Source organism: Eucyclogobius newberryi, unplaced genomic scaffold (genome assembly GCF_026437365.1).
Source record: "Eucyclogobius newberryi isolate DKJ021-1_F unplaced genomic scaffold, fEucNew1.0.hap1 SCAF_12, whole genome shotgun sequence".
NCBI classification, from domain to species: Eukaryota; Metazoa; Chordata; class Actinopteri; order Gobiiformes; family Gobiidae; genus Eucyclogobius; species Eucyclogobius newberryi.
Window position 1 is genome coordinate 27,863,636 of NW_027315746.1, and position 18,254 is coordinate 27,881,889.

The 18,254-nt window shown below is 39.8% G+C and overlaps 1 protein-coding gene across 1 annotated transcript in view; it reads left to right on the forward strand.

Annotated features, from left to right (window-relative positions):
- The first annotated feature begins 11,607 nt into the window (after nucleotides 1-11,607).
- myo10 (myosin X) overlaps nucleotides 11,608-18,254 on the forward strand; it is a 116,701-nt gene continuing 110,054 nt past the window's right edge. The window contains exon 1 of the mRNA XM_072441778.1: nucleotides 11,608-11,691. Coding sequence (XP_072297879.1) covers nucleotides 11,671-11,691 — 21 coding nt within the window. The 5' untranslated portion in view covers nucleotides 11,608-11,670. The remainder of the gene's footprint in view (nucleotides 11,692-18,254) is intronic.

An 18,254-nucleotide genomic window follows, 5' to 3' on the forward strand; every position in this document is an offset into this window, starting at 1 on the left:
GGTTTTGGGTCATTTGTTGCGTTCCTTGGATGAAACATGTTCCCTCTTACATCAGAACCCGCCTGGACGACTGAGCGATTACACACATTCATGAAGTGAAAGAGGTCAGATGAAGCACAGTATTCAATCATTCCAAAACACAATATTGCCTTATAAATCACGCTCATTTATTAAATCAGAATAAGTTAAGACTAGCACAAGCGCGCAGACGCGGGCTCAGTTCAAGTAACAAACGTCTCTACAAAAAGCCCCTGATGTGTCGCCACAGTTTTCCAAAGTATTTACAGGACGTTTTACAAATCCAAATGTACAGAGCAAAGACACTTTCATGACAGGTCCTAGAAGGTCACCGTTCACCAGAAAGACACAAGACTTTACGGGGCGGCCAGGGAAAAACGCACAGCCATTTTGAGTTCACGACATTTGCATAGGGCTGAGCGACGACACATCACTGCAAACACGTTCAAAAGTCCCCTGCTCCAGCCATTTTATTATGTATATTTTATGTTTTTTTAACATTTGCAAGAATTAATTATGTTCTGTTTGTTCTTTTAACACTTCCGATACAACCACAACAATAACATGATACGTAGTAGTAATTATTAGGGATGAAACGGTAACCGAAATATGCTATTGGAACGTCAAAGGTTACAGCAGCTAAAAATCAGAGGGAGCTACTATAGACCACTTCAGCACAGACAACGTGACGACAAAGCTGTTTTTAAACTCTTTTACGCCATCATTCTTTCAATTTTGACAGTAATCAGCCGTACCAAAGGCGTGTCAAGGTATTTTAAAAGTAAAAAGTAACACGTAATCCCAACGTCGTGGCATGACATGGATACGGCATCAGGAGGAAAACGCAGAGGTTTTGTTACAGAACAAATAACTGCATTCAAATGTATTTAACCAGCGTCAAGTGGAGATCAACCTTTAAATTACACGATAACTGTGTTGGAATGTTTATTTTCGGTACAAGGATTTAGTTACTTTCTGACACTGGCACACGTTGCGATAATATTGTACAGTAATATTTTTTTCATCCCTTGTCACTTTACCCGTTAAAACCCAAAGTCAAGTCGTCACAGTAGTAGTACAGCTGTAGTAGTGGCATTAGTAGTAGTAGTAGTAGTAGTATTTTCAGAGCAGAACAGAAGACTTTTCAACATGGCTTAAACCTCGCTGCGCCCTCCAGTGGTTTACCTCCAAAACATTCCTGAACCTTGTGCAAAGACTGTTATTTTATCATTCTTTAATGCGTCTAGTCCGAAAACACAAAATAAACAACGACATCCAGTGAATGATACAGAATCACATTATTAATTATTAACACAGATATTAATTTGAAAAAACTGAAATTGTAAATGATTTTACAGGAATTAGGAATACATTTACCCGCTACAATTAATACTGCGGATGCACATAGACATGACAGAATGTAAAAACCATACAAAAGTTTCAATCTGTAAATTAATTTTCTTTGTTTTATGCATTATGTTTTATGTATTTACCGCTTTTAGTTGTTTAAATTGTTTTATTATTGTTCAATAAATTGTCTTTGAGATATAATAATCATTATTATTATTATTATTATGATTATTATGATTATTTTATTTTTACTAAAAAGTACTATTTTTAAGTAACTTCAAATTCACATGAATATATCATAAATTGTTTTAGGTAAAAGTATTATTTTTATACATGCTTAGTTACATTTACAGCTTGACTTATTTTAATCATAATATTTGAGTGTCTAGAAAAGTGCTTTGCAAATAAATGTTTATAACTTTTAATTGTTATTATTTTAATTTATCCAGGTCCTATTATCATTAAAGAATTCTTAGTCCAAATTACTCACAACAAATGAAATATTATCACTTCAAGTCATTTTAAGTCATTTAAAAGCTCACGTTCTGCAGTGCACCCTTCAGGTCAGTAGAAACATCACTGTTTTATACTTTATATATTGTTAATAATAATAGATATGTATGGGTTTATTTTGTACAAAATGTAGCCCTGTTCAGAGACTTAAAGCACATTTATTTAAAAGTAAGGCAAACGTTTAGTTCAGGTGTGTCCAAACTTTTTTCACTGAGGGCCGCATTTTGAAACTTATACGAAGAAACGTTGAATTTGTCTAATACATTTGACATAGTTTCCATGAGCCGCCACACCTTTAATAATACTTAGCACATTAATATTTGGTTGGTATAATGTCAAAATGCTTGAATTTTTCAAATTTTACAGTAAAAAGTGCTACTTTTTGCTGTTTGGACAAACTTAGAAGGAAGCCGGAGGGCCAATAACAAGGGGTCTGAGGGCCGCTTTTGGCCCCCAGGCCTTAGTTTGGACATGCCTGGTTTAGTTTTTCCAGCAGCGGGATAGTTTTAGTGTTGCTACGGAAGCCTACTTGGGACAAAACCAGAGAAAAATGGATAAAGTCAAAGGAGCTTCAGTGAGTTTTGACATGCGCTTTAAAATGTGACAAATGGATCCACTTTATTGATCCACAAGGGAAAAGTGTCAAATTTCCCTCTTTCATCTTGATTTTCAAAACAAACTAAACGGTGTATGACGTGTGAGTAAAGTGCTTGTTTCGATGGATGCTGCTGTTTTTAATGTGGATTTGACGCTGTTGAAAATGGCTGGTTCATGAGGCTGATATGTGCTACGTAAATAAAAAAGAAAAAAAAAGTGATTCCGTTTTATATGCGTCTTCTTTTTAATCTTGCGAACATGGCCAAAATGGAGCTCGCAAAAACGTCTGTTGCGATCTGACTCGATAGCAAAAAAGATAAGAAATGAGATTCGTCCACATGAAATTTGGAGCAGTGATAGAGCTGTGACGAGTGAAACACGCACAGGCAGCATCGCTGTAAAACCTGTCCTATGTTTTTGTGCGTGCTGTATTTCGTGCTGTGCTGTGTAAATAGGAGGGAGGCGGAGGAACTCGGAGCCTGGATGGTGGTTGGACGGAGAGAATGCAGTGTCGGGCGATCGCGATCAAAACACGGACGCGCTGGAAGGCGGTTGCGCGGGTGGCGAGAGCTGTCATCGCCACTAGTGGCTTTATTGATGTAGTAGTTCACTTGTGTCTGTTCATTGCTCTTCACGTGCTTTTCTCCTTCTTCCACTCCCTCTTGGAGAGTGATACTGTTTCAGACACTGCTGATGCTGACCTGTGGATCCGGTCCTGATGCTGACCTGTGGATCCGGTCCTGATGTTGACCTGTGGATCTGGTCCTGATGTTGACCTGTGGATCCGGTCCTGATGCTGACCTGTGGATCCGGTCCTGATGTTGACCTGTGGATCTGGTCCTGATGTTGACCTGTGGATCCGGTCCTGATGCTGACCTGTGGATCCGGTCCTGATGCTGACCTGTGGATCCGGTCCTGATGTTGACCTGTGGATCCGGTCCTGATGCTGACCTGTGGATCCGGTCCTGATGCTGACCTGTGGATCCGGTCCTGATGCTGACCTGTGGATCCGGTCCTGATGCTGACCTGTGGATCTGGTCCTGATGCTGACCTGTGGATCTGGTCCTGATGCTGACCTGTGGATCCGGTCCTGATGCTGACCTGTGGATCCGGTCCTGATGCTGACCTGTGGATCTGGTCCTGATGCTGACCTGTGGATCCGGTCCTGATGCTGACCTGTGGATCCGGTCCTGATGCTGACCTGTGGATCCGGTCCTGATGCTGACCTGTGGATCTGGTCCTGATGCTGACCTGTGGATCTGGTCCTGATGCTGACCTGTGGATCCGGTCCTGATGCTGACCTGTGGATCCGGTCCTGATGCTGACCTGTGGATCTGGTCCTGATGCTGACCTGTGGATCCGGTCCTGATGCTGACCTGTGGATCCGGTCCTGATGTTGACCTGTGGATCCGGTCCTGATGTTGACCTGTGGATCCGGTCCTGATGCTGACCTGTGGATCCGGTCCTGATGCTGACCTGTGGATCCGGTCCTGATGTTGACCTGTGGATCCGGTCCTGATGCTCCTCAACTGCCTGAAGGAACACTTCTCTAGATGAACAGCTCTTCTTCTGCCTGGATGAACTGTCTTGTTAGATGAACCCCCCTCTCTCCTGAGTGGTCCTGACACACATTCTTTCTGCAAATGGCAGAGCCTGTGGCCTGTCCGTCTGTGGGAGAAGGATCTCTCCTTCACTGTGGTTCTCCCTGAGGTTTCTACCCAAAGGGTTTTGTAGTTTGTCCTTGCAGAGAACGAGGGTTTAAGGACAGGGGAAGCTGCCACTTGCTAATTTCCTATGAACATCTGATTTTCACTGTTGCCTTTCAAGGCAACTGTATAAAAATAAATTAAACTCAATTGAAATTAATTAAATCATAAATATTATGCATTCTTTCCACAGGGTTAGTGAATGTTTAAATTAGATTAAAATATTCAAATACTGCAATAATGAATACTGTGCATTTCAATGGTTTTACTTGGATCTTTAATGAATTATTTTGAATAAGTCAGGTCCTGATCCAAAGGTTTGTGTTCCCAGGTGATTGGTCCATATTGTTCCACCTCATCCCTACTGACGGCCAGAGGAATGATCATTCATCATGCATTCAGTGTATCTCTCTCTCTCTCTCTCTCTCTCTCTCTCTCTCTCTCTCTGCAACCAGGCTCTCTCTCTCTCTCTTTCCCTCTCTCCTTTTTTTATTTTTATTTTTTACAGTATAGCGTAAAACACATGCCAACTGCCATTAAAAGCAACACAATGACAAAGTGCATTCAGTGTTTGAAGCAACGCTTCATCCTGGCTTCATAGAACCAAAGTTGTATACATACATTTTGTAACCGTGTGGACACACAGCACTAAACCTTTTTCCAGTGATACAAAACTCTGAGTCGGCTCAAACTACACCTAAACTTAACCAAAACTCAAACTAAACCAGCTTCTAACAGGAATGTCCCACAGTATAGGATCGAGTCTATCTATAGACACCTAAAATCTGTGAAGAAGAGACCTGTATGTAAAGACCTGTAATTACATACATGCAAGATTGATCAAATTAATTAATGGAACATTCCAGGAAACACAACATCATGGTGAAGGACCCCCCACTACAAAAGTTACATGGTGTTTGTAATCGTTAACTATAATTAACATCTGTAGTTATGTTAAGTGCAGGCACACATGTATGTGTATTTTGCAGGTATGATGGATGTATTGTTGTTTACAGTGTTTAGAGTGAAGATCGAATCACAAACTAGTGAGTTAAACGCTGGACAATGACAAACACTAAACCACTATTTGCCCTTGTCACTCAATAAGCTATAGAAAAGTGTGGTGGTCTCTTGCATTTTGCACGACTTCCACTGAGCGCGTTCTTCTTCATATCATGTGTCTATTTTTCATACAGTGACCTTAGATTCCGGCAGAGGAAGTGTTGTTTGGCCGAGGACACAACAGGAGCATTTCCCTGTAACAGATCTGACTTATCTCAGATCTGAGAGCCAAGGCACAGGAGTGTTTGGCTTCCTCTTCCTGTTTGGGGAAAGATGGGAGAATTTATGGAGTTATCAAACGCCAAGACAAACTAGAATGCCCTGAACCTGGTGCTGGGTCAAGTCTCCATCAGAGCATGGTTTTGGACATTAATACGGTTAATATGGAGTCTTGCATCTAAAATAACAATATGTATAATCAAGTCTCAAATCTTTTGGTCAAGCTTAACATCATAGTCTAATAATTGGTGCCACTGCAAAAGACAGGGATTTTATCAAATAAATTCACAAAATATTCACCACAATAACGATTTCCATGTATTGAATGCGTAACCAGAATACCTTTTCATTTGAACTTTGAAGTATTTTTATTGTGTGTTTTTGTGTAGAACTTAAAAGATGTATCACTGACTTAATCATTCTCTGTCCCAGGACCACACAGGAGCAGAGCTTTGAACCATGGGTGACGGACATGGTTCAGTTTGAAGTATTAGCTCTGCTTTGCACACTTCCTTCTCTCACTCTAATGCTGGGAAAAACGCTCTGAGATCGTCCCAGACAATTGTGTCCACGTAGTTCTCAAATTAGACTAAATGGAGTGACACGTCTGGTTAGTACTGTATGGTTCTTATCCGATAAAATGCCAACTAAAGATGCACAATGCAACTTTCCTGGGGGTGAACAGGCGTTTTTATTGCTGTGTGGAACATTTCAGGCAGAACAATAGCTTCTCCATGGAAACCATCCGCCACAAAGGTTACATAGTGCACCTTTAAAATCCATTGGCAACGTCAACAGTGTATTTATATATTTCTACATGTAGCTGCTGTTACAACACACTGCATTGTGACCCTTTGTACTTTTTGTGTTTGTATTAATTCACTAATAAGTCACATACTTGCATTTCTGTGCAACCTTTGACCTCTCTGTTGAAGTTCATTGGTGTGATCTGGACCAGTGCCAGCAGCATTACGGGAGGATGAGTGAGGGCCGTTCCCAGGGGCTGATGGGAAACCACAGTATGAGTACAGTCAGGTACATGTCTGAGCCTGCAGACAAAGTGTTAAAATATGAATATGATTTGCACTGCCTGCTCATGTGTGCTTTTCAAATACTGATATTAGTCATTACAATATCATGAAGCCGTAGAACAGTTTGTCATCAAGGAAAATTGTCTTCTTGCCTGCACTGGCTTATCGTCATTGTCTAGATCAGGAATGTCCAAACTTTTTTCACCAAGGGCCGCATTTTGAAACACAGAAGAAATAAATCCGTTGTTATTAAAATGGCAGAGACAAGAAATAGATCCCATTTAATACCTTTTATATCATGCTTATTAAAGGTGTACCATGTAACTTTTCTGGTAGAAGGTCCGCCGTGTGGTTTGTGATGACCCTTCTCTTATCATATATTGCGGCTTTACTTCGGCTTTGGTTTTACTTGAATTGATTGGCAGTGATGGAAAAGCCACCTAAAGATTTCTACTCAAGTAAAAGTACAGTTACCTGGCTAATATCTTAGTCGACAAGTACTTCTGACAACTTTGTCCTCAAGTAAAAGTATAAAGAGGTAATAATGGATTTTTTGGCCCGTAGGCTTTATTCGACAGGACAGTGCAGTGTGAAATGGGGATAAGACTGGGGAAGGACATACAGGATATTGTTGGACTGGATTTGGACTCACGACTGTGCGGCTGGCTGCACATGGAGCCTGACATGCGTGCACACACACACACACACACTGAAATACATGAGTACGGATGAACCAGTTGGGGAAGTACCATCAGTGGAGCTGACTGCACCAGGAGCAGAGAGTCTCCCACAGCCACAATGTGTGCCCTGGTCTTGACTTTAGGAATATTACTACCCAAAGTACTTGTTACTTTTTAGCCCAATTTTAGTTGCATTTTATATGAAGAAGCAAAGACAGAGGTGAGAGCTGTACATTAACGATTAAACAAATTACAATTACTACAATTGCATGGTTAAAATACTCAATTAGTCCTGGCTAAAAGTAGCTTTATGTTTAAAAAGCTATTTAAAAAACTATGGTTAGGCTTCCTTAATAATCTACTCATTTAGAAGGCTAACAAAAGTATTTGAACTTTCCAGGAATGCTAGAATTAGCACAAAACCCATTGTTACTATATACTGAAATACTTTTAAAATATTTCAAGTGACTATAACAGTTTAGACTATACATTTCACTAAAACGCAGTGAATTTTATTATATTTTAAGATTATAATAAACATTTAGCAATTTTTTCCAGAGTTTGACATTTATAGTGAAGTATAAAATTGTACTTTCTGCTAACTCCACAACAGTTTGTATTAGTATTTTATTTATTTGTAAAGGGAAAACACATATTAATTAACATTTTGCATGTAAATATGTAAAAATTATAGACAACGTTGCTAATTTCCATCTTCAGTCTGTGGGCAGGTTTATGTTTCTACAGGACAAAACAACAGTAATAGTCACACAAAAGTCACACATTCAGTACAGATCAAATAAAAGAACAGTTCATTTGGAGTAAGATCATTTACATTTTTGTACAGCCTTATTAAATTGGCATTGGCTCAGTTGTCCCAATTGAGAAATGTGTATTTGTTAAGGATTCTGCAGTGGCTCGGCTTTTTGTCCAATACCTATTAAAGCGCTTTTTTTAATAGATGGTTTTAACAGCTTTGTTAGTCAAACTCCAATTTGTTATTACCGGTAGTCAAACTCCAAATTGCCATAATTAAGGTGGGATAAGATCAATGAGTAAACAAGAGCTTAAATAACTATGATTTGACAAATAATAATACCAGATAACACCTTTAGTTTGTTAAATGAATGTTTAAACTGTCAGGAAAATATGCTTGTTGTTGTGTGTGAATTGTCCTTGTCCATTTTCTTTTACAACAACAAAATTACCTACAATTCCTTTTTTATTGTGGCTGCTGATACTTCCACTTCTTCATTTCTGATTTAGTCTGCATTTTATACAACTTTTTATAAATTTAGTCATGTTCACACCCTTTCAACCAAAGCATAATTTACCTTTGACTGTCCTTTTCACTTGTGTGTGCTGCCCTCCCTCTCCCCAGACGCCTTCTCCTCGGGGCTCTGACTGAACTTGACACAAATGAGACAAATGACTGCAGACAGGACATGTCCTACAGAAGCCTCACTGTCAACCAAACAAGTTCAGCTCATTTAAATCTACACCGCAGGAATAAACAAACCTGTACCTGCACACACCTTTAAGTGGCAGTTATTTTGAAGAAATGCAGTAAAGCTGGTTCCTCTTCATGGTCGGCCTGTCACCATAGTTACTTACAAAAAGAACAAAGTACAAAATTACCATGATAATATGGAAAGTGATGTGTTTATTACAGGAAACCCACCTCTCACAATCGATCTAAAACACTTTAAAAACTAAACATTTTAACCACTGTTTTCCTCCTACTATAACTCAAAGTTATCTTATTTTATTAAAAATCGTAATAAAAAACTAAATTAGATTTAGCCACAATAAAACCATTTCAGATCCAGAAGGCCATTTCATGATCATTAGCGTTTCTTTTCCTCTGTATCTACCTGCGTTGTATCAATGAAATTTCCCCATGTGTGGACAATAAAGGCATATCTTATCTTATTTCAATAAACTATATTCAAATTACAATTGGCAACATCTATGGTACATACACACACACACACACACACACACATGTATAATATCGTAAGAAATTGAGCTGCAATAATTAAATAAAAAGCAGAATTAAACTACTAATTTAGTATCTGATTAGTCCAAGAAGTTACTTCATTACTTTACTGCGGCTCAAATCTTATTGATAAATTTAAACAAAAACACACAAAAAATAAAATCCCCACAAAATGCAAAGAAAACACACAATGAACCTTGACGACCCTTGACGGCTCCTGCAGGTTTGGGTCAAGAAGGTCAGACAGATTTACACACGCCTAGAGGAAGTGAAATTAAGGAATGTCACTATCTGAATCTGCCAATTCAGCCAATTTACCACTTTTTACAATCATTTGTGTATGTGAAAAGTATGTGAAAAGGTCAGGAGACTACTGAACCTTGAGGACTTCCTGTTGAGATGGTTCTGACTGAACTAAGGTGACCATTGAATCTCACCACCTGCTCTCGCTCTGTCAGGAAAGAGAGCACCCACACAATCACATGGGCATTTACATTCAACATTTGCAGCTTCTGGCCCCTGAGATGAGGCTCTGTCAAAGGCACTGGAGAAGTCCCCTAAGACTGTCCTAGATGCTGTGCATCAGGCTCAGAATGGCATCACCAACCAACAACATCTTCCTGAATGCAAACTGGAGAGGCTCAGTTAAACTGCTGGCTGCCTCCAAAAGTCTGGTGAGAACAAGTCTCTCGAAGCTTCTCATCACAGCTGATGTTAAAGCTACAGGACCAAAGTCTAGTTTACATGGTGGATTGTGATATCGGACAGAAGATGCTTGTTTTACAGAAGCCGTTTTAGGGACTGATTGAACAAGTCACATAAGAACCCATCTCAGATAGTTCTCTGAAGCAGGGTTTTAGCAGAAGGTCTAATATGTATTTATGTATTTATTTATTTATTTGTCTATGGGAGTTTTTATTTATAGGAGATCTTCTACTGAAAGTGTTTTTCAGACTTCATATAAGTGATCTGTCCTTCTGTATCTACCTCTGTATCTACCTGCGTTGCACCAATGAAATTTCCCCATGTGGGACAATAAAGGAATATCTTATCTTATTTTGTAAGGGCCTGATGCTTATTGAGATTTATTTTCTTAAAACCCTCTCCACATCCTCCCTCTGTACAGAGATGTTTGATACAGAGGCTAACTGCTATAGTGAGAGCACTCCTCCAAAGTCCAAACTCCCTCAAATCCACAAGAAATGATTGAGATCTTCAGAAAATTGTCATGGAGTTTGTTCTATGGGGCAGAGGTTATGGTCTGAAATGTGCGTGGACTTTAACTGTGTTTTGCCAAGTTCATCATCTTGCGCTAATTGAGCCATTTTCGCCTAAACTGTGCACTACAGCTCCACCTACTTCCACTGACACTGTTCCTACTTTCAAAAACAGTTATTTTAATTATGCTACGTCCCACAATTATTATTCCTTCAACTAATAGTCTTGCTTCTACTACCTCTTCTCCACCTCACAGAGGCCCCTGCAGAGGCCTGGCTCCAGGGCAGGGCAGATAAGCCTGTCCTTGGGCCTGGCACAGACCAAAACAGATTTCAGAAAACCAAATAACAACTCCTTTGTGTTTTTGTTTATCTTGTATGATGGGTAAAAATCTAATTTCAAGTTAATGAAAAAATGTACTTGAACATTAAAACAAAATATATCTGGTATTTTTTGGGGGTATTTTGCAATCAAATTTAAATTAACTCTTAATATTTGATTGAAAACCCAAATACCCATAAATTCACTGACCAAATTTCCCAGTAAACAAAGCAATGGAAACAAAACCATGGAAACGTGTCATATGCGCTTGAAGTTCATTTCCAGTGTGAAAACTGGATTAGACCCGACAGCAGGGGGCGCACGTGATCTCTACCACTGCTTATGTGTGGGAGGAGCTAATCAAAATGAGGGGGCGGGACTTGTGTGTGGGTTTCTGCCTCTGCGTGTAGTGTGTGCACGTGCGTGTACATGTGTGTGTACGCGTGTATAAGCAGTGTGTGAGCGTGTAGTGTGTGTACCGTGTACGTGTGAGCGTGTAGTGCGTGTAGCGTGTACTTCTCTCTGACTGACCGGGACAGACTGCCTCACACACCGGCCGCTCTCCACACCGGGACTGGCACGTTTCTCTCCCAAAACAACTCCAAAAGTGGCCGAAAACTAAAGAAAAGTAGAGCGGAGCGCGCGGAGGACACCGGGGAGGACACGGCAGGGACGCGCCGCGCTTTTCTGTCCACATTTTCATTGGATTTCTGAAAGACAAGAGACCCATAAAAGACACATACGCGCGTACTGTAGTCGCGTTGAGCGCCGGTGTGCCGTGCGTGCCCCGCGTGCCGTACCCTTGCGTGCCCCGCGTGCCGTACCCGTGCGTGCCCCGCGTGCGTGCGTCGGTTGAACGGACGCGCTGTTTATTCTAAAGCGTGGAGGAGGATACACGAAACACATGAGCGGCTCTGAGTGGACTCTGGATCCTCTGGGATTACAATAACGAGGCGATGGATAACTTCTTCACAGAGGTGAGTGAAGGAGCTCGGACTCATTCAAAGTTTACACTCAGGACATTGTTGGATTGAGCTGTTTGTTAGTTTAAGACTTAACTTCTCTTATTTATAGGCCTGTTCGATTTTAAAGTTGGTTGTTAAGGCGTTATTATGTTATCATGTAACCATCGTGTATAAATGTAAAGTTGTTACTGCAGTTTAAGAATGTCAAGATGATTATCATGACATGTCTATAGAATGTCAACAGTTATATAGCAGTATTAAATTCCAATAAGTTCTGGAATTGTATGATTGATATCAACATATTTCATTTCCACTGGATCTCAAGAACATTATTCAGATTTTTCCAAAAAGTATGGGGAAAGGTATTGCTACAATTAAGACCTTTTGTTTCTTATGTAGGATTTAAAATGTAGATGTAGGTCCAGTTGGGCCCTGCTCTGTTTGGGGGTTGATTTATTTCTATTTATACATTTATTGATGGAAAGTGCATATTGACCAACAATAACTGCCTAATATGCCAGAATTGGAAAAAGACTAGTTTTTATCCGATGCCTGGAATACGGAACAAAACAACATATAACAATAAAATAACATACATCAAGTTAGAAGTATGTGGTATAAGGCAGTACTAACATAATGAAGACGTGCAGGTTATTAGGATCAGTTTGCACAGTTAACATCAGTAAAATAATATATTAAAAGCAAGTATTAGTTACATTATAAGGCAGAGTAGTGACAATTAACAAACGGATGCATTAAAAGGCAACAGTACAGGGAGGCCTATAATACAGACACATACATACATCAGATTTAGTCAAAAACATTGTATCCTAAATATTTCATCTGCTATTGTGTGTAATGATATCAATCTAATAATGAATGTAAAATAATTTCTTATCTTAATCATAATTTTAGTTCAGAATTAAGTGTGTAAGACTACAAACAGCAGGACTTTATAGGATGTACTCACCAAATGTTAACTTGAGGTAGGTTGTTTAACGTGTGAACTGCAATGAACAGCTTGTTTTGTGGTCCAGTTATGCACCCACAAAGGTCATTACAACAATATCACATCTAAATATACTGTGGAAATGATTATGTTGAGGTCCTTGCCATGTTGTTGCCCTCATAGACCCTAAAATGCATTGTATCTTGTAAAAACATGCAATTTTATCTGGCATTTGTACATTATATTTTGACTGTGATGTAGCTTTTATGCTAACAATACGACAAACTCTTTATTAGTTCTTTTACTGCGCATCCTATTTTAGAACGCCGCACTGTACCATTTCTTATTGGCCCTCACAGTTCATCTTCTGACCTGACAGCGTGCATCGTAAGCAGCGCTAACAGTACCATATGAAAGCAGAGAAAGGTGGTCCCGCCGGGGATTTGTGGCATTTCCGCACCTCTCCTCAGCTCCACCGAGGAAAACGCAGCCTTGTAAAAAAAACAAAACCTATTCTTAGCCTGGATGTGAATCTGGACCCTGTCAGCTCTGGGAAACTGTTGAATGGTTAAAGATAAAGGGTTCAGTGCCCTTCCTGGAGAGCTACGTTCACACTGTCCTAGTACTGGTTTAATTTGGTTTTAGTCCAAACATAAAAATAATTAAAGCCGCGGTAGCGGGGATGATGGCTCTCGCCACCCGCACGACCGTGTTTTGATCGCGATTGCCCCGATACTGCATTCTCTTAGACGTTATTCTTTAAACTTTATTCTTTAGACTCCCTCCTCCCTGTACCTCCCTGTAGCAACAGAGACCCGCCGCTAATGCTGATGTTAATGCTAATGCTAAGACCACGGCACGAGAGGAAATGTTCCATCAAAATAAAAGAGGAAGAGGAAGTGAAGGCATTCATTGCGCCCCTGCTGGCCAAATGTGAAAATATACAATATCTGCAGTGGACTTTTTTTCATGGCGTCTCGAGGAGAATATAATCCATGAGTTTCAATCAAATCAGACAATGTTGAGTTTTTCACACAGTGAGTAGGGGGCGCTATAGAGTAAATTTGTTACATGGGTATTTATTATATCCAGTCAGATCATAAAAACGCATTAGTGAGTGAAATATGAGCTCCGTAGATCAATTCCAATAGGCGTAATTTGTCCTTGAAAAAACAGTAAATTAAGCCTTTTTTTCCGCAGAGACCGTAAGGAATATCATCTTTTTTTTCATATTTATTCAATTTCAATGTCTCTAGATGCAAAAAGTGTTGTTTTGGGCTCGATCGGAGAAAAAATCTAGGACAAGTACGATTATAAAAATAAAAAAGGTGGCACCACATGATTTATAATAATAATAATAATAAGAAGAAACCAGGGAAGAACAAAGACTCGTCGCATTCCATTCCATGGAATGGCTCAAGCCAATTAGGTTTAGGACATGCTATATATGAAAAAAGTTCTGTTGTTGTTTAGCTATTATATTGTAATATGTTATTTGCTTTTCCATATTGAACTGGAATAGTGCTGAAATGGCAAATTATTGTGAGTCCTAGAGCTTTTTGTATATCTGCCAGCTCCAAATGCTGCCTCATTGTGTAACAGTATAAAACAGTTATTGTAAAAGAGAACCCAGTGCAAATTTGATTTTGAGTGAAAATATAAAGCACATGTCAGAGAAACTTGTAACCTTTTCTCAGACGTGGGTTCTAGTGAGGCTTAAAGTTAAACCAGACATGACCAACCTGCAGCCCTGGGGCCATATTGGGTTCAAATGGGGTTAAAAGGTGGTCTCTATAGTTAACTTCTATTGTTTGTGTGCCACCTAACTGCAGAAGCTTTGTTTCAATAATGCTAATGTGACAGATGTTTAACAGTTTCATCCACAAATATCCAAGCTTTTCTTTCCAATTATTTAGCTCTGGTTTATATTGTCGAGTCATGGTTTAGTCTTTAGTCTTTTTGAATCTTTTTGATGCAGTTTTGTCAATTTCTTTTAGTATTAGAGTGTACTTTTAAGGTGGAGGTAAAAGCTTTAAAACAGCTACTGCATAACACAACTCGCCCCTTATCCTCTGTATGTATTGCAAGAGCTTATGTTACAATGCAAATGATATTCTGCTGACATTTAAGATCTAAATTACAACGCCGCCTTAAATGTCCTGCAGTCCTTAAACCACCTTCTTTTGTCTCCTATTTGATCATTGCACTATTGACACAACATTGACCCTTTAACGGTCGTTCATGACTTTGTTTGAAAAAAAGACTCTTCTTCCTGATTGGTCGACTCTGAAATCCAGGAAGAGGTCAAAGTTCATCATAGAGGAGCTTGTTTGGGAAAAAAAACACACTTTTTCCTGGCTGAGTCTCATGACGAATAGAAAGAGAGAGAGCGAGAGAGAAAAACTGAAGAGAGAGAGATAAAGAAAGAAAGAAAGAAAGAAAGAGAGGAGAGAGAAAAGAAAAAAAGGCAGTGAAATGAAGTGAGATCATCATAGAGAGAGCGGGCCATAGACAAAGAGACAGAGAAGACGAAGAAATAGACGGAGAGAAAAGTATTGGTTGCTGGAGCGAGCGGCTCAGCGGGATCACATATCAGTGGCTGCTGCGTGTGCCAGTGGATCACAGTTTGGAACAAAGAGCTCAGTCTTGAAGGAAAAGTTCACTGGACTTGGAAGTAGATCTGCAGTTGGACTTTTAGGAATGTCAGACGCTTCAAAAGATTCTCCCAACTATATTTCATAAGTTACAAATGACATGCGTTTGAGTATCGTCTACTAGTTTGTGCAATAGGCTAAACTAGGCGCTCCCCATTCTACCTGGAGGAGTCATTCCTTAATGCGCATAACTTAATTACCCATTTAAGTGTGACTACATCGTGTCTAATTGTCATTTTTACGAGTCAGATCTTTCATTGAGAGCCAGCGGGCCATTCTTTTGGCACTTCTCCCACGTCTTACGAGCGAGCGATGTTGCAAGCGCTATCTCCAGAGCCGTTACCTGGGACACGCACGTCATGAACACAAAGGCGTGTCTTCAGGCGGGAGAGGTCATGTGTGCGCTGTCTGCAGGCGCACGGGCCAACAGCCGACTGTGTCACGCTGTAGTTTATATTCAAAAGATCATGAGTCAGCAAATGCATTCGCTCGTGCCAAAACACACTGAGATGTTACGGGCGACTGGCAAATTCAATCGCAAGTGGTGGATGGGAAAGTGACTGGGTAGAAGGGATCGCATTGACTTGAATAATCTGTTTTATTTGTATTTATTTTTTTAAGAAGAGAAAAAAACAGAACACAAGACAATTTTTTTTAAAATATACTTGCCAAAGAAAAACAGATGGGTAATTACAAAAAAAAGAAAAAAGGGCATCCATGAAAAGAAAGGTTAAGGCACATATGTAAAAACAATTGTCCCATTTAGTATTTAAATGTGTTCCATTCTGAGTCCGTGTTATTCCTTTAAAGGTGTACTGCGTAACCTTTCTGTTGGATGGTATACCACAGGAGGCAGATACAGATGTAAACTAATATCAAAACGAAATACGAATTTGAATACGCCTAAGTATCAGTTCTGAATAAAATAACATCCTGAATCCTTAAATATGTTAAATATCTTGACACTTATCTGAACTAGTAAACGTCCACATGGTCGTAGTATCAACATCGACATTTTTAGTATTGTGACAACACTGGCTCAACTCCATAGAGATTATACTTGACCTAAACTGTCCCTAAAATGTTTCTATTTCCATGGAAACAAGCAGGTAATGTCACCAGGCCAAGTTACAGATCAGATATGTGGAAGACGCGACCTTGACCCTCGTTCTGTACATTTACATCGAATGCCAAACTGTGGGACATTCCAGGTAAAGCCATAACAGCGTCATGGAGACACAGAAGTGATGGATGCTCCACTAGAAAGGTTACGCAGTGGAGCTTTAAATAAACCGCCGCTTTGAGTTTTTCAAAATATGGATCAACTTTAAAGGTTTTGTAAAAGGATGTAAAACTCCCCTTCTCAAAAACATACCTGGAGTTGTGTTGTTACATTCACACATCTTTGACCACATATTCAGACAGAGCTGAAAACGCTTGGTCCAACTGCATGATGTCATCGAGTAGACTCCAGGAAGTGCCTCTCCTTGTTTTTAAAGTCCACAGACATTCAGCAAACTCTTCTATACTCAAATTTGAAGTTAGCAGCGATCAACTTTACTCGTTCATAAAGCGTTTTGACAATTCCACGTGTTGTTATTGGATAATTTGTTGAAAGTAAACATTTTATTTTCACTTTGCCTACAAGCAGGAAGCTTAAGTGCTCAGTGATGTAGAAACACGATTTTGCAGGATGTTTGGACTAGAGATTTGCCTTCTCTGCCTTGTTGTTAGTATACCAATCTTATCTGTAAGTCGACTTGGCTGGTCAATGTTTCCGGGTCATTTAATTGCGCAGTTGATGGCTGTATCTCCTCAGCACAGCCTCAGGAAGTCGTGGGGTCAGAGTAGAAAGTGCACTGACAGATGGAGCAGGGGTCTTGTTCTAAACTGTATTCAGACTGGGGTGATGAGAGCACATCCTTGAGCACTGGGTCACTGCGCTCTAATTACACAGTACAGCCACAACAGTCTGGGCTACTCCAAATATAGCTCTGGTACCATTCTGACTTTGACTCAGGACCGCAACATTAATCGAAGTTGATTTGAATGGCTATAATCAGCAAATTAACATAATGTCCTCTGTAAATAGACAAAACATTGCATTAAAGTGGTTGTACTTAATTTATGTCGATGTAGTTGAGCAAGATTAGTTTTGCCCAAGTAAAGATGCTGCAAAAAACGCTCTTGGGGTCAAATATTCAAAATGAGACTGCTGTTTGCTGTTGGCATAACATTGTTTTATCGTCTTAAATGGTGTGCTGTTAGCATGCTAGTTGTTGTTAGCTTTAACGTGACGGTAAAACTCCACTCTGGACTCTGAAAGTAGTGAAAAGTGATTATGAACTCATTGTGGTGAATAATTAGGATGCTAGTGGGAATGTGTTAGCACTTAGCAGTGTTGTATGTTTGTAGTCAGTCTTCTGCCCAGTATATGCCCCTCTGCCTATAACACGATATAACTGAAAGTAAAATGCAATAAAGTTTTCTTTTTTCAACTGACTGAGGATAATATTCTATTGTTACCTGATTTCTTTTCATGTAATAAAGTGAAATCCATGTATCCCCTCATTGGTCCACCGCTTCTAGCTATAGGTTGAGTTGATTCGTGTGACTGGCCAGTGTAACAGGTTTTTGTAAGTTTCTTTTGCCAAAGCTTTATTTACATCGACAACATCTTCCTGACTTTAGCAGCTGCAACACAAATACACATTGCATTTTTAGTGTAATTTATGTTTACCCTAAGCAGGACAAAGGTTTGATGCATGTATGCTTAGTGGCAGAGTGGTTAACAAAACACTGCTCACCCTTGTTGTATACATCATGAGCCCTTTACAAACACGTATGTTCAGACAAATATGGAGCTCTACAGTATTTGTACGCGGTCACACCTTTTTCACACCCGGAGTTGACTTTTCCAAGGCCCCACAGACTCGTGTGGGTGGGTCAGCTGTTTGTCAGTTAGCTTTGAG